The 16719-nt window shown below is 37.4% G+C and overlaps 1 protein-coding gene across 4 annotated transcripts in view; it reads right to left on the minus strand.

Annotated features, from left to right (window-relative positions):
• The window catches only part of LOC128029229 (rho guanine nucleotide exchange factor 12), a 48037-nt gene that overhangs the window by 4754 nt on the left and 26564 nt on the right, over positions 1-16719 (minus strand). For 3 of the 4 annotated variants that reach the window (XM_052616875.1, XM_052616873.1, XM_052616872.1), the window contains 27 exons: positions 16494-16663; positions 16220-16294; positions 15682-15780; positions 13121-13228; positions 12844-12972; positions 12666-12764; positions 12475-12585; positions 12115-12213; positions 11597-11639; positions 10784-10889; positions 10553-10678; positions 9676-9708; positions 8999-9116; positions 8278-8374; positions 7243-7458; positions 7021-7150; positions 6372-6407; positions 5834-5976; positions 5551-5697; positions 5385-5470; positions 5153-5278; positions 2762-2876; positions 1372-1472; positions 921-998; positions 477-552; positions 227-394; positions 43-130 (listed from right to left, as the gene is read on the minus strand). In XM_052616875.1, the coding sequence (XP_052472835.1) occupies positions 43-130; positions 227-394; positions 477-552; positions 921-998; positions 1372-1472; positions 2762-2876; positions 5153-5278; positions 5385-5470; positions 5551-5697; positions 5834-5976; positions 6372-6407; positions 7021-7150; positions 7243-7458; positions 8278-8374; positions 8999-9116; positions 9676-9708; positions 10553-10678; positions 10784-10889; positions 11597-11639; positions 12115-12213; positions 12475-12585; positions 12666-12764; positions 12844-12972; positions 13121-13228; positions 15682-15780; positions 16220-16294; positions 16494-16663 (2923 nt within the window). The remainder of the gene's footprint in view (positions 1-42; positions 131-226; positions 395-476; positions 553-920; positions 999-1371; positions 1473-2761; positions 2877-5152; positions 5279-5384; positions 5471-5550; positions 5698-5833; positions 5977-6371; positions 6408-7020; positions 7151-7242; positions 7459-8277; positions 8375-8998; positions 9117-9675; positions 9709-10552; positions 10679-10783; positions 10890-11596; positions 11640-12114; positions 12214-12474; positions 12586-12665; positions 12765-12843; positions 12973-13120; positions 13229-15681; positions 15781-16219; positions 16295-16493; positions 16664-16719) is intronic. The other variant, XM_052616874.1, reaches the window with a different exon arrangement.

Raw genomic sequence — 16719 nt, forward strand, 5'->3', positions numbered from 1 at the left:
GACTGCAGAAACATGAGAAGGAGAGAAGCGGCAAGAACTCACATTCTCTGCTCGGACACTGTTTGGGCCATCAGCTCATAAATCTGAGCTCCGTTTTTGGACATGGAGATCACAAAGAATGATCTGTTATCTGTTTGGGGAAATAAAGCAACCCCATGAGGATTCATTCTTTAAATATATGTGGGGAGAGTGTGTGCTTTTGACAAATGAGAAGTCAGACGCTCACCTGTCGCCACCGAGCGCACCAGCACAGTGCTGAGTTTGATGATGGGACTGAATATGTGTTTTGTGTCAGCCGTTCCTGCGAGGTTCTTGCTGTGACACCTGAGAATTAAACGCTCGTCCTGCTTCTGCAGCAACACCAGGATGTCTTCCAGGAGTAAGGTATACAGCTCTGACACAAGAACAGACACCAGAGTTATTATACGATCATCAAAATAAGCAAGCTTTTAGGAAGTTTGAGATCAGTGGCTTACCAATAGTTTTGTCTTTGTTAATCTTCCAGGACAGAGGACCCTCGTGGACCATCTTCCTTTTAGTGAGATCCAGGTTCTGTGTGATGAGAAATGGATGATTAACTCGCATCCTTAAAATCCTAGTTGCTACTAGTTTTAATCACACAGCACCTAATTTAGATTTGCTTTTCAAATCTGATCCTTATGTGGATAGACTGACTGTTTACTACGACATTTTGCAAAGTAAATGCCACATATTATTGAATTGATAAACATTTTTATCTTTCTGAAGAAGTACACAATTCGATTTAGCTCCTCAAGATGTTATCTTCCTAAAAATGAGTCTTAGACACACAAATGTGATTGACATTGATCCACATGATATAAAAACTGGTGGGATTCTCTGCTCCTCGAATACGGTTTTCCAGGAAAAATGCTTGACACATCTGTATGATTAGCGCTAACCTTGAACTCTGAGATCATGGGGTTCTCGCTCTGCTTGAGGGAAGACAGGTCCAGCCGTCTCTGGTAGTCCTCTAGTCTCTGTGGGACACAAACGAAATGCATATTAATGCTAAAGAATCCATTAACATTGGCTGAAAAATAAACTTTAAAGTTGCAATCCTTTAAAAAAAAAGGACTGTCAATGTAGGAAAAATATTTTCCTAGCTGGCCTCTTTTTAATGAATTTTCTAATGAATGATCTCCAGCAGTTTACAGAATGCTTGATAATCCTGTTTTTACTTTAAGAGCATTTTCAGGGCTGATGTAAGAAGACCTGGAAGCTTTCAACCTAAAGATGAAAACTGACAATCATTAAGTTTTGGTTTTCCAGTCTTTCCTTTAAGCTGACCTGAGGCTATAAAGTCTGCCAACCCGAGAGAGAGTGGCAGCTCGGTCGAGTTGCACTGCTTACCTGTTTATTCTCTGACTCCTTCACGGACTGGTTGACGTGGCTGAGAATGAGTCGACAGCTTTCTGCTGCTCGTCTCACTTTGTCTTTCTCCTCTGACTCATCTGTCGGTAAAAAAGATACATAAACGTACATGCACACACGTTTCAAGAAGAGACTAATCAACTCTTTAAGAACATCCTGGACCGCCAAGTGCCCTCTATTTACTTTAGTGCCCACCACTGAGAATATTGCCAAGTGCCAATGAATATGAGAAGAATCACCTCCTCCTTAATCACTAGTTATACTTTACATTTATTGCCTTCCTCTGACAATGCCAAGAGAGCCACAATTTAACACGTCTGCCAAATTATATGAGAGACACTTTGAAAGTGTGCAGTTCCCCCTTCAGAACATTTCTGAATAATACCGGGGATCTGAGAGCTGGCATAGCACTAATTTCCTAATGGTTGGTGTCCAGCCAGCAAACGCTTTTGAACAGCTAACACAATAAAGGTTAGGAAATTCTGACTTCTTATTTGTCAAACATATAGACTCCCACATATATTTATATTATAAATACATATATATTCACATATATATATTTATTAAAATGTAGGGATTGAAAGGTGGTGATGGGAATCAGAGAAAAAAAAAAATTGATGAAAAATAAAAATATCTTCCAAAATGACCAAATCTGAATATAGTTTTGTAAAATACAAAAAACAAACACCAACTCTGCTTCACATTTGTATGAATATGTATGTTAATAAATAATTTGTTTTATAAAAAAATGAAATTTATAACTGATGGTAAAACTGAATTTTCAGCAGACGTTACTCCAGTTCTTGGTGTCACATGATCGTTCAGAAATCATTCTAATATGCTGATTTGCTGCTCATGAAAACATTTCTTCACATCTTCTTATCAGTGTTGAAAATAACGGCTGTCTTGAGGTCTTCTGCAGAGTTATGAAAAATATGGTCAACATTCAATAACGTAAGCAACTTCCTTAAAACTTTCAGGACTCACAACTGAATTTAATAAATTTGGTTGCTCCTCTGTCACATCACGGACAAACCTATGGCATGAGGTGAGGGTGTCACAAATCATTTTTTATTGTCAATCAGCAATGCTATGATTGAAAACCCCTTTCGGGTTAAACAAAATGACAGAACAGATGTTTTCTTTGGTTCTCCAACTGTTTTAAATGCACAGAAGAACAGGAGTCACACCTGGTAGTAAACTTGGATGTCAATTTTAAACAGCCATTTTGTTCTTAATTATTTTGTTGTTGTGAATTTGTTTTAAATATTGTGTTAAACAAGCATTAATTTAACTTTAATGTAAATCTTGCTGCAAATGATGCATAAAACTGACTAAATAAGGCCTGGATGCATGAAGGAGTAAATACCTGTGTACTTGACAATGTTGTCCATCAGTAAGGGGTACTTTGTGAACCTCTGCATCTCTGCAGGGATGATGTCCTTTAGCTGTAATCGTCGACACAGTCGATTGCTTTCAGCCTCCTGCAGTTGGTGCACAGACAATCAAACAAGAAATTGAGGACAACAGTACATGCAAATCCACAACAAAATCCTCCCTAATCTTCTGCATATTTTTCCATTATCAAAAGTCTCCAACATCATGAATAATACACTTCAGCATGGGTTTTATCCTTCACTCAAGTGAGAAAGTAATCCTCAGCAAGGTATGGTAACTGGAATCACTAATGTCTCGGTGAACAAGCACAAAAACACCTCAGAAATATGTAAATGTACTGTTACCTCATTCACAAACATCTTCATGTCGTCCATCAGAGGGACAGCTTAATCAAAAACCAATATATTGTCATCATTTATTCACCCTCATCTTGTTCCAAACCTGTATGATTTTTGCTTTTTTGTTAGGCAGAATGTTCACATGTTGCTTTTTTTTCTATACCCGTCTTGTCAGTATTAACTAAAGCTATTAAAAATAACTTTTATTCATTAAAATAAAGCAGAAATAAAACAAAATATACATATCAGATGACAATTTAAGAGTTAAACCATTCAAATTAGAAATGATACCTGAATTGCTCAAATTAATGAAACTAACACTGAAATAAAAAAATAAACAGAAATATAGAAAAACTAATAAAAATGGCAAAAGCACATAAAATTACTAAAACTAAATTTTAAATGAAAATGTAATAAATATAACCAAACCAAATTCAAAATATGAATAAATACTATAATAGTATATATGAATTATACTAAATTAACTCATAGCTGTGTTCTTCAGATGAGAACACAGTTAAAACGAGGTCCTGACTCTCTGTGGTCATTAAAAATCCCATGGCACTTCTCGTAAACAGTAAGGGTGTATCCACGGTGTCCTGGCCAAGTTCCCTCCACTGTCTCATCTCTTTTGAGCTCATATTGAGGCATTGTGTGAGGATTCGAACAGACTGAAGTCAGTCATTATTAACTTAAAATGTTCCTAACCTCTGCTCTCACTAGTCAACATTCATTTACAATGCATGAAAAGAGCAGTGTGAAATCTCCTTTTCCGTTCCATAGAAGTCAGTCAGTCAAATGGATTTGGAACAACATGGAGGTGAGTAAACCACGGCGATTTGGGGTGAACTGCTTCTGTAAAATGTGAAAAAGTTCCATTTGATCTAATATACACCTCAAATGCACAATGAGGATTTTACATTTTTATTACACCTTTATGTTCTAGTGCTTACACACTAGTTTTCTCAATGGAGAGATTAGCGCGGTTGATTTCAGAAAACGCGGTGTATGTGGAAAGGCTGTTAAATCTGAAGTCTTACGCTCTGTGTTCCCTTCATCCACTTCATCCGCTCCACAAAACTACATCTGCTTAAGGTTCATAAACTCTTATCTCCAAGATAAGCAAATTCTAAAGTATATCCTACAAATAAAACTCCAATTAAATAAAAATCTCTTTTGCCTTCCATTTTCTCTAATGTTTGGTTGCAAGGCAAAGCTAATACTATTTAAAAAAAAAAAATCCAAGACTACTTTATTTAGATAAGCATCTCTTCTGCTGTAGGGCTGTCAATTTACTAAAACATAATTAGAATTAATTGCAAATCAAAATAATCAAGTTGATACATTAACACATTCTGTTCCTCCAAGAATAATATATATAAGACAGAATGAAACAGTGAATTTTGTCAGGTGAATAAATGTGCTATCAGCATTATTTAATCAAATCAACTTTGACAGGCCTGAATGAGAAAAATAAACTCTGTAAAATACAAATGTACAAAGTTTGGGGTCAGTAAGATTTTTTTTTAAAGGAATTAATAGTTTCATCCAGCAGAAATGCATCAAACTGATCAAAAGTTACATTAAGAGAAATAATCTAACAAAATATTTCTATTTCAAATAAACTGTCCTTTTTAACTTTCTGTTAATGAAACAATATTGAAAAAATGTATCGCAGTTTCCACAAAAATAAAACCTTGTTTTCACCACTAGTGATAATAATAAGAAATGTTGCTTGAGATTCATGCGACACTGAAGACTGAAGTAATGCATACTGAAAATTCAGCATATTAAAATTGAAATTTTTAATACATTAAACTAGACAACAGTTATTATTAATTGTAATAACATCACAATTAAATTTTTAGTTTGATTAAATAAAAGCAATGTTGGAGAGCATAAGAAATATCTTTCAAAAGAGTTTTAAAAACCGTACTAGCCCCAAACCTTTGAACGGTAACTGTATGTCTGTAGTGCGGCTCTCAAGTGAACTGCAGCTCTATCAGCCAGGAGTCTCGACCCACCTGCACGAAGGAGGTGAAACGCTGGTCCTTCTTCTGCCGGGATTTGATGAGCTCCAGGGCGAAGGGCTGGTTACTGCAGAAAGTGCCCACTGCTTGCTTGATCTTCTCCTCCTCTCCACCACTGAACTAGAAAACAACAAACAACAAGGATTTGTGGGTGGGTGGGAGTCTTATCACTCAGAGAAGACCTACCACAACGGCCACAGGATACGAGCAAAACATTAGCCCTCACCCAAGACAGCAACTCATCTCCTATGTGGCCGATGACCGATGACTCGTTCTTCTTGCGTATCGCTGTCATTTGATCTGCTATCCTCACTGAAATTTTAGACAGCAGATGCCATGATGTGAAACACGTGGCGGTTTATCGGAAGAAAATGTATCGGAAGCAAACATACTGTGCAACTGGATGATTTCCTCCAGGTTGGTGAAAATGTTCTTGATGTCAGCAGGGGGCAGTATGTTCTCTCGGGTAAGTTTCTGGTAGAACACACTGTCTAGGACCTTCAGCATGTGTACATGGGTTCGCTCCGTGTAGAACAGTTCTAAGAGCACCAGATAGAAAGAGGGATACTTCAAAACTAAAACAACACCTCTAACAATGCACTGTGCATGTTAAACCTATACAGATTTACAGAGCACCTGTCTGATTTCTGTAGTGAAATGAAAACAAGATTGTACCATTAATGACTTCTTGTCTCTTGATCTCGTGGGGCGCCAAGCCTGCTAAAACATCACGCCTGACCACCTGCTGCCAGTTAGGAGGATCTACATCAGAGTAAACATCACTCCCCTGATCATCCTCACTCTGCAACTCTTCAAACCTGTGAGGGAGGAGATGGTACACAGATTAACACCCTCATTAAGCTTAATGTGCATCTCTATCTGAATGTGAGAGCTGGTGTAAAATAAGAGGGTATGCACACAAGAAGCCTTTCAAAAAGCGGGTTAACTGTATTCTTCTAACCAAGTTTTATGCACAATGTTATACAAATTTTTTTTTAGACTGTACAACTACTATTTTAATCTCAGCCAAATCAACTGATATTTGATGCTTAATGTGGGTAGATACAAATAAGACTGTACTATGAGCATGGGAGCCTAGAAACAAGAAAATGTCCTCATCACAGCTTGTTGAAAAAAGAACTAGCTTTTATAGATTGTCGCTTTTTAGATAGGACACAGTGTATAGAGTGATGTGGGTGATTGACAGCAGTACCTTCTACTCAGTTTAGGTGTGCCCACATCAAGCAGTCTGAAAAACAGTACATACATGCTCACTACATTTATAAAGTGATCACATATTTGATCACAAAAACTTGGGTGATATGAGAATTCATGTTATGGCTTTTGGTTTGTAAATGCTACAAATGAATTTAGACAACAACATTATAATGTAAAGTTAGTTATTATGCATTTGCACATTTCAAAAAGATTATATTTAACACTGTCATTACTTATTATTTAAAAAGGTGAACTTTGAGTGGCAATGGCAGATATTTATTAGACATCAATAAATCATGCATTGTAAACAAGGTGGAAATAGAAGTTTAATCACTAGTTTTTCCACCATCAGACACTAATAGCATTGTAACATTAGAGAAATTGCAATTAAATTTTGCAGGCAGAGAGAGAAAAAAAAAGTCAATAGTCAAGAGAGCTTCATGCATTGCTTACTCAGAGTTCACTCTCAAATCAACCAGCTTTCTGTTGGTTATTGGCATAAAAACAAGAACAACTTTATCACAAGCAAAATCTACATGGGGAACTTTCACCGAACAATGTTAAATGTGACCACGCATTGAGAAAGATCAAGACTTGTTTGAAATAAGTCTGAAATAATAAAGAAACAGATATGTGATATGCACCTGTATCCATCTTCATCTAGCTGGTCCATGTTGTATGGGATGTCATCACAGGGTTGGTAGATGTTGTCCAGCACATCTCCAGACTGCAGCCCATCACTGAGCCGGGGGACCACCACAGACGAGCTCATATCTGAGGACACACAAGACACCGTTTCAGATGGCATGTCCAGGAAATTAAAGGAACCATCACTCTGATGAATGAGATGAAGATGCAATACTCACTAAACTCCAGGTCCTTGCCAGAGGGGTCTGACGGTGAACTGTAAAGGGCGCTGAAGGGGGGAGAGCTGATCAAACTAGGGCTCTGTAGGAGGTCTGAGCCCTCACTCGACTGACTGCCCCGCAGACGTCCACCCTCTATCAGATCTGACCCGCCCAAAGCTGGCTGAGACATCTGCTTCTGAGGCCGATGCTTGATGTTGTCCCCGGCCTTCCCAGCTGCTCAAACACACACCAAACAAGATTTGCCATCAATATGAATATTTCACCACCCAGAGGAAGGAAAGCAAAAGTCTTCAGATTTTAGAATTTGCCAGAAATTGCAAGCTTTCAGGCCTAACATTAACTACACTACCAAAAATCTGTGGTCAATTTGTGTAATGTTTTTGAAAGTCTCACCAAGGCTGCATTTATTTGATCAAATGTAACATTTTAAAATGTAATTTATTTCGTAATGTAAAGCTGAATTTTCAGGAACCATTTCTCCAGTCTTCGGTGTCACATGATCTTTCTCATATGCTGATTTAGTGCTCAAGAAACATTTCTTATTATTAAATGTTGCAAACAGTTGTGCTGCTTAATATTTTGGTGGGAACCATGATACCCACGATTTTTTCAGGATTCATTGATGAATAGAAATTGAAATATCCATGATATCAAAACAAATGAACTGTCACTTCTGATCAATACTTGCTAAACAGATGTATTCATTTCTTAAAAAAAAAAAATACTTATTGAACAGTAACGTATATTTGATTGCAGAATCAACATATTTTAACAAATATATGTAAACAGAGTTTTAAACACGTTAACTAAAAAAAAAAAAAAAAAAAAAGCCCACTAATATGCCAGTTTTTAATAAAATAACATCAAAGACAGTTTCATAGCTAGTAAATATATATGTCCAGTACATTTTTTCAAACCAGCAGCTGGTTAATGCTGGATCAGAATCAACAAAAAAAAGTTTAAAGCCTTTGAAAAAAAAAAAAAGCCTGTCTTCAGAAGCTGCAGGTAGTCCACTGTCCACATTAGACTTACATGGTACTGAATCGATGCGACTGGGCCACCGCTGGGGCACCCGGATCGGAAAGCGAGGCTTTTTCTTCTCCTCCCCTTCCTTCTCCGTTTTGCTTTTCTGTTCAGAAAGGATAAAACAACAGTCCTCAGGATAAGGACATTGCCATGGGAAGACGGAGAAGATAATTACTCCATTCCAAAACCTAGTAAACTGCATATAGAGAGGGCAGTTTAAAACATTAGAAGCGTGCTCTGGCCATGAAGGCAATATAATTATACCACACTGCATGCATCATTCACATAGCAGGATAATTCACCCAGTACACACAAGATCAGAAAACTGTGTGGATCATGTTTATTCACATACATTCCTTTTGCTTCAACACAGCCACAAAATCTTCCTGTGCAATTTAGTAAAATATTTTATTTAAAATATTAATTTCTTTGTTTTACAGCACAATAGTAATGTATAACTATTTTATTATCTAACGAAAACCAAAAAGTACATACATTTTTGTGCACCCTCTTTTTTATATTTATTAGATTAATATGCTAACACAAAACTACATTTATGTTAATAAAGGATTTTACAAAGAACGTTCCAATTAATTCAAAAGAGTTTCCATTAATATGATCCCTCACAAGATAATTGCCTATGTAGACAAGAAGTCAGGAATTGGAACAGAGTTAAGTGTTAGAAATATGAAAAAGTGAAGTGGCAGTTAACAGTACAAGCATATACCCTTAGTTTGGAAGGAAGAAAATGAAGTCGAACTCGTTTGGACTCCAGGTTTCGTTGTTCTTTCACCCGAACTCCCAGATGCTTCATGTACATAAAGATCACATACTGTATGGAGTTGCTGGAAGACACAACACTGTGTATTAGAGCTGAATTGAACTCTTTCACTGTCCAAGCTTAGTAACTACAGCACAGCAAGTCTTTCATTTCCTAATATAGATTTGAGTCTCTGAGGGTTGTGTTGTGCCTGTTGAGTGCTGTTGGCTCCATGTGGACACCTCCTTCTGTTCTACATGACTCCTATCTTATAGTGCCTACTGCCATATGTCTCCAAACTCACGTGCATCAAGTCCATCATCTATCTTCTCACATATGTTTCACATTCATAAATCATACAGACTTGTGGTGTTTCCATGTGGCATCTCAAATATGTTTGCCTACATTATGGTAAATGAGGACTAGGAAATGCATGAAGATTAGAAATGTCATTAAGTCGCTCTGTTCTGCAGCATCTTGCATTTGTGTCAAGTGTCAATATGCTGGCGCACCCCAGGCTGACAATTTACAAACAAATCCAACGCAACGTCTTTATGCACGATCAAATAACACTCGTCCTTAATGTCTTTACTGTCGATCTTCATGAATGGGGTTTGCCAGAAGAAAACATGATAAATTCTCACCATTTCTCCTCTTCTGTGGTTTGTGAAGTCAACCTGCAAGAGACAAATGTGTAAGATAGAGGACAGCCATTAAGCAGACAATCTTGAGTATGATGAGTAGGGCTGGATGATACTTGGAATATATTTGGATATTTGTCGTTTATTTTTTTTTCTTCTGAAATACATAAATAAAAAGGATTAAAAACACAGAACAATAAAGCATTTTTTTATTTTATTTAGCATAACAATTTCTCACTTTTTCAGTCTATTGCCAATATTACAATTATGTTTTGATTTTTTTGTATTTGTTCTGAAATAGATAAATAAAAGCACTAAAAGGGTCATAACAATATAATTAAAATTGAGAACAACAGCCAAATTTCTATTTAACTAATATATATATATATATATATATATATATATATATATATATATATATATATATATATATACATCTTTAGTGTATTGACAATTTTACATTTATTTTAATATTTATGTATTTGGTTTGAAATGGAAAAAAGGACCAAAAGGGTAATAATGATATAGCTAAACATTTTTTATTAGCAATATAGCTACATTTCTCAAAATCTTCACAGTCTATTGAAGGGATTCAGTTTAATTTGGATTTAAGTGTTTGAAATGCATCAATTGAACTTTAATATAGGGTGCTAATACTTAAGAGTCTTTTTAATATCCATTTTAAGATATTTTTTCAAACATTAAAATTTTAACCAAACAGCCACTGAAACCAAGCAGAAGCAAACAAATACTTAATTTTAATATCTATAACTGTATATCAATAAATATCATTCCTGATTTAAATTCTAACATTATTATTTTATTATTAATATATCCAGCCCTGATGCGGAGTGATTAACAGAGTGTGTGAGGTTCTCACAGAATGTCATCTATCTTGGATAGGATGTTTTCAGCACATGATCTCTCTCTCTCTAGAGCCAGCTGTTGAAAGTCCAGACGAGACAGCTCTACATCAGCCAGGGTCAAGCCCATACTGCGCTTCTGCCTGTAACAGTGGATGCACTTGTTTTGTAGGTGTTACTGTCAATCTGAAGGACTGCAATGTGGCAGCACAAGTTAGTGATGAAATTAAAATGTCTATATTCCTGACCTGAAGTCCTCCAAGTTTCTCTGTACATCCGGAAGGAGAGTTTCCTGCATTGTCTGTAAATATTGCCTGTGTAATTCCTCTGGTATCAGCTCTGGTCTCCGACGCTCTGACATTTGAGCACACACACATTTCATTGTTTTATATAAATATTTGTTTTTCTAGCTTCTTACGCTCACAAAATCCTTTTTCATCTTTTTCCATTTATTAAAAAAATTTAGGGACCATTAGCTGATCCAAAGATCTAAGTGATAAGTGACATGTCAGACTCACATAGACATATATTACGGTGTTTAAATAGGGACATATAATAGAGTTAAATATTTCTATATAAAACTTATTTATAATTGCATTATACAAACCAGAATCTTATTTAAAAGAAAACATAAAAACAAAAAACAAAACCAAACAGCAACAAAAAGGACAATTTTCCCTCAAATTAAATCTAGTCAAGTGTACATACAACACAAAAATATTTCTCACAAATGCACATTAGAACACACCCAGACATGACCAGTAAACAACCTGCATGAACAGAAACATCAGAATGAGTCACTAAACATGTTGCCTTTTTAAGAAATGTGAACATGACACACGGCCAGAGTGACCAAGGGCTCCAGAAGCTAAATCCATAATTACATGAAGAGTCAATGCGAATGCTAAACAGGATTTGTGCTTTCTGAACAACTGCAGGTTTCCCACCAAGGGCTGAGATATGATTATGTGGTTGGATGTTGAAATCAACACACAACAGCGCGAGGGTGAGAACCACTTTTGTGCTTCTATTAAGACAGTTCTAAAATTAACTGTGCTTACCGAGCTCAGAGGAGATGGATTCAGGCACAGCGACTTTCAAATTCTGTTGAACGAAAATAATAAATTAAAAAGGGCTTTCTTACAAAAGAAAAAAAGCAGCATTTTTTTCTCCCTGCAAAACAACTACAAACACTACAATAACAAAGTAACAAAACAGCAGAGCTGTGGGAAAAGATATGCACGAGCTCCAAATGAACTACCCATCCATCTGACAGAAAGAGAACAAAGTTTGCTGCAGGGAAGACGCGCACCCACTCACAAACACACACAGAGTTTGAGAACAACAATATGTGATGACCGTGGAGGTAAAAGGTTGTCTTAGAGCGTGTTTGCTTCCTGACCCTGAGGGTGCTGGGAAAGGAGTAACCCTCCACACACCTCTCAGGACAAAAGGTGCGGTTGATCTGGGTGGATACAGGCTTTTGCCTCAACTTGTCCACAGACCAAATAAGACCAAGGCAGAGCAGAAAATGACGGGGTTGAGCGAGAAGAGATGAGGTGTGAAAAGCTCCACTTACTGCCCCTCGGTCTATGAAGAACGTCAAGAAGTCCATGAATATCCGCCGTGTTTCTTTGGAGTTGGTATGTTTGTAGAGCTCAGCGTACAGGTAGCAGAGCTGGGGAGGCAAGTGAGATTACACACAAGTTCATAAATTCTCAGATATGGTGAACTGAATTAATGAAGGCTAGTTACTGATTTAACAAAGATCCTAAAATCCCTTTTTCAGAATCTATGGGGTATTTTTTTGTCAACCCAAGTTGACAGTTTTATACTGTCAGTCAGGTGAAAATTATAAATCTGATTGCTGAGAAAGCCTGACCAATAGCAATAGTCTCACTTGTCTTAGCAAGCACTGCTAATTACTGCTGGGACTCACCAGAGGTGCAGGGTCAAACTGAGAGATCACATGGTGTATGAAGGCAGCAAGATGAGCGGGACGAGTCTTGAGCAGCTCGATACTCTGGAAGCAGCTGCACTGGCCGTTCACCTGAGACACATCGGATCAGATTAAAGAGGCAGGTGACTAAGACCATGGTCCCTCCACTGAGGGAAAGGAACTGAAAATACCTGCTCCTGCTCAATGTCAAAGTCGTCATCTTCAGCAGCAATGATCTCTGAAGCCGGTTGGGAGAATGGGTTCCCTACGGTGGATGAGACACGAGTCTCCTACGGGAAGTAGAAAGGCGTGACAATCATGCTCATCAGAAATCAAGTGGAAAGGTCTATCAAAAGCAATGGTTCTCACTAGGTCAGAGCCGTCCTCGACATCAGGGGAGGGGCAGGAATTGAGGCTGTCTCTGGGGGTGCTCTTCGGACTGGAACAGCTGGAGTCCCTTTGGCTCTCTGGAGAGGCTGGGTAGAATCGGCGCTGGACCTGCACATCACACACCATACACACAATTAATTACACCACAGGGAAGCAAGGAACAAGAACCACTGAGTACACTCGTGAAATAAGTGCCACTGTTTAACTGAGATCAGTGAAGATATTGCACTGATAAGCGAGCACAATGTACACTTACAAATGACACTGAACTTCCACTCCAGAGACCCTCTGGGCTGAAATCTCCCTTATATCGATTCTCATCCGCCCAAAAGCCATCTTCACTGTTCCTGACACACAGACTCTCCTAAAGCATAGATTCAGATAGTCATGTACATGCCTGATAATTCAAAGCTGATAACCTGATAATTGAATCAGATTCAAGATATATTTAAACTAACGTAATGTCTAATAAATGGTCAAGCAAAATCAATCAGATTAATCAATTAGTATCCTCTGAAAATTGTTTGCCCAAAAATTATTGCATAAGAAAGAAGGGAAACCTGCTATTATCCAAAAGCATATAATTAAATATTATAATTAAACATTATAATTTATTTTAAAATGTAATTTATTCCTGTTATGGCGAAGCTGAATTTGTCACATGATCCTCCAGAGATCATTCTAATATGGTGATTTGGTGCTCAATTCTTTTTATAAATTTAGAAAATGGCTGCGTTGTAAGATTTTTGTGGAAACTTAACTATCATATAATATACAAATAAGGGCTGTCCTCGACTAAGGATTTTTCTGGTTGACTTGTTCATTTTAAGCATTAGTTGACTAATTGCACGCTTATTAATAAACCATTTGAATCATTAAAATGATCCTTTAACTGCCTACAAAGCCTAATAAGCACTCAAGCACACGCATAAAGCTTGCAACAGCGCACCGCAGAAGCTATGCTTATGAATGTGTCAGGGAAAAACAGTAAGGAGGCTGCGTTAACATTTTAATCATTAACTGATGATCAAGTGCTTTCTAGTCAACTCCAAAGTATAGTTGATGCGTCTGTTTGCATGTTTCACATGGATTATTACGTAATCTGATAATATTTGTTTTACATTTTATTTGTGCTCATTTTAAAGTAGACATTTCACTCTCTATAGATATACTTTTAATGTCTGATTTGCACTCAAGTTTACAGACCGAAACAGCAGAAAGTGTATCCTGTTTGGTTTCATTATTTTACAAAAGCACATTTATTACGGAATATTTTAAGAGCAAGTGAGCGCACCGGTGCCTTCATCTGTCCTTCAGTGAGCATGCTACTCTTCAGCTTCCACTCTCCGCACACACACTTACACAGCGGACATTTCTCTAGGGTAACATTAGATTGAGTGGCTATGTAACGTTGCTGCTACTTAGATATTTCATATAAGCCAATTTGTGGTGGATGAATGATTCGCAAGTGTTTGGTTGGCCTGATGGATGTACTGCATTACCATAAACCAGCTGTTAACAATCTGTGTGACTTCGCCAATGTGGATTTTTTTTTGTGGTCGACCAAGCCTCTTCTGGTCGACTAACGATTAGTTGACTATTAGGGGGCAGCCCTAATAAAAAATATTTATAATCAAACAATCTGTCTCTCTAGCTGTATCAAAATTGGTTGACCACTCCCTAACAGTGTGTTACTGATAGTGTTGGGAACTGAGAACCGTTTTTGTATTTTTAAGAGAACCAGAACAGTGAGCAATTTTTAAGTTTTGGTTCTGAAAACGGTTCTGGTGCGACATGTGACCAAGCACTGTGAGCAACCTTGTGCCAGTGTTCTGATGATTTGGCGCTTCCTGTAAAGGATGTCACAAAATGAATAACAGAAATTCTGCCCTGCCTCATTAATTACTGAGCACATTGTTTCCAATGACATGCTCTCCAGAGACTTGCTGCGCCGCATCGTGTCTTCAACTGCCGAACACGTTTCCCATGACTGTACGTGCACTCATGTCTTTGATAACTTTGCATGCCATTTTTGTCTGACTGTGCATGTACCAGCAATGTGCAGCATCTGCCGCAAATAAATTACATTATATTTGTCCCATATTGTCATGAATATACTTACTGACTTCAAGTTGGACCACTAAATAAACAGACTGCTATTATTATGTAAGTATGAGGGATAGATTATTTAGTGTACATGTCATTTGAAGAGTGATAAACAAAGTGACAGAAAATATTTTTTTTCGTGCATTTTTAAATGTTTACAAATGTGGAAACCACTCATTTGCCTCACACCATCTCCTGACTGCATTATTATTTGAAAAACAAGGGCTTTTGGAGAGTATGTATATACATGGTTATAAGTAAAACAGTTTATATTTCATTAATTTAGGGAAATTAACAAGTGTCTCTGCCCTCAAAGGACTATTTGGCCAACCAGCTTATTCCTGCTTGAAAAGCAAAATGTTATCGATAGTGTAAAAAAACATCAACTTTGAAGCACATGCTGATTGATGGACTAGCATTACTCAACATTACTTACTACCTTCCAGCAACACTAGATTAATTTAAGGTAAAATAGTTAGTATATATATATATATATATATATATATATATTAAGTTGCAGTAAGTAATAAACAGCATTGAGTAGTTGAATATTGTGCATTTTTCCTTACCACAATTTTTTATGATTTTAATGGAACCAGAACTGTAAGGTGGAAATTTCTGAAAAATTTCTGAAAATTTCTAATGATTCCCCACCTTAGTTACTGATGCTATGAATATGAACAGAATTGAAATTGGTTAGAAATTGCATACATGTATATGGCCCTGCTGATGTGGAATGTGCTTCTTGGCTTCCTGGATGTCCTGTAGTGGTCTGCATGTGGGAGTTCTGCTGCAGTCCGCCTTCAGTCCCTGAAGAAGAGACATTTTCATAAACTATATAATCAGATCTAGTACACACACACAGTCAAAGGGTAACAGACGAATATCAGCCTGCTCTCTGACATGTCGCTCTGCTCTAAAAAAATAAAAATAAAAAGTCTACTTTTATGCTGCTCTCCAAGACAATGAGAATGACATATCTTTGTTAACAAGGCATGTGAAGGTGGTAACTGTGTCGAAACATAGTGGGAGGAGCTGAAGTAACTCATCTCGCACTTATCAGCTAGACTGAAGCTCTAAATTACCTCCCAACAGGAAAAGCCTCATTCTTATTGCAACATTAGGCATATTGCAACAACACAGGTCTGTAACTCAACACTTGACTCACAGGCACATTTTTTTAAAATTGAAAGTAGCATGTGTGTCAATTTTAAAGCAGTCGTTTTGAGTCTGATTTTAAGATTCTGACCTGTATGTCCTGTTGATCCTTGGACACCATCCTCTTGTTGCCCATTATTTGGTTGAGTGGAGCACTGTTCTCTTCCTATGTAGGGTTGGGTTGACAAATCACAAGGAGGAACAAATTATTAATACTGGATATACAATGGATATATATACTGGAGAATTTAATTGAAGGACAGATGAGAGAAGTAAACTGACAACAAATAAACACTGAATGAAAAACAAAACAAAACAAAAAATCAGATGGGAAAACAATTTGCAGCAATCTATGAAGTTCTTACCCATGACACAAAAGGAGAGGTGCGTTCCGCTGCATTGTATGAGTTGGGAGATGTAACAAAAGGGTCCTCATAACCCCCCGGTGACCCGAGACCCACGTCCACCTCAGAGAGGGGGATCTGGGGCAACCCGGGAGGCTGGCCTAATACTGTGAGGGCCACATATGAGCCGGCTGTGAAGAACAAATTAGTTTTGGTCAGTGGTGAAGTCATGAGTGTGTCTTTACAT

The sequence above is a fragment of the Carassius gibelio genome, chromosome A15, assembly GCF_023724105.1.
Source record: "Carassius gibelio isolate Cgi1373 ecotype wild population from Czech Republic chromosome A15, carGib1.2-hapl.c, whole genome shotgun sequence".
Lineage (NCBI taxonomy): Eukaryota > Metazoa > Chordata > Actinopteri > Cypriniformes > Cyprinidae > Carassius > Carassius gibelio.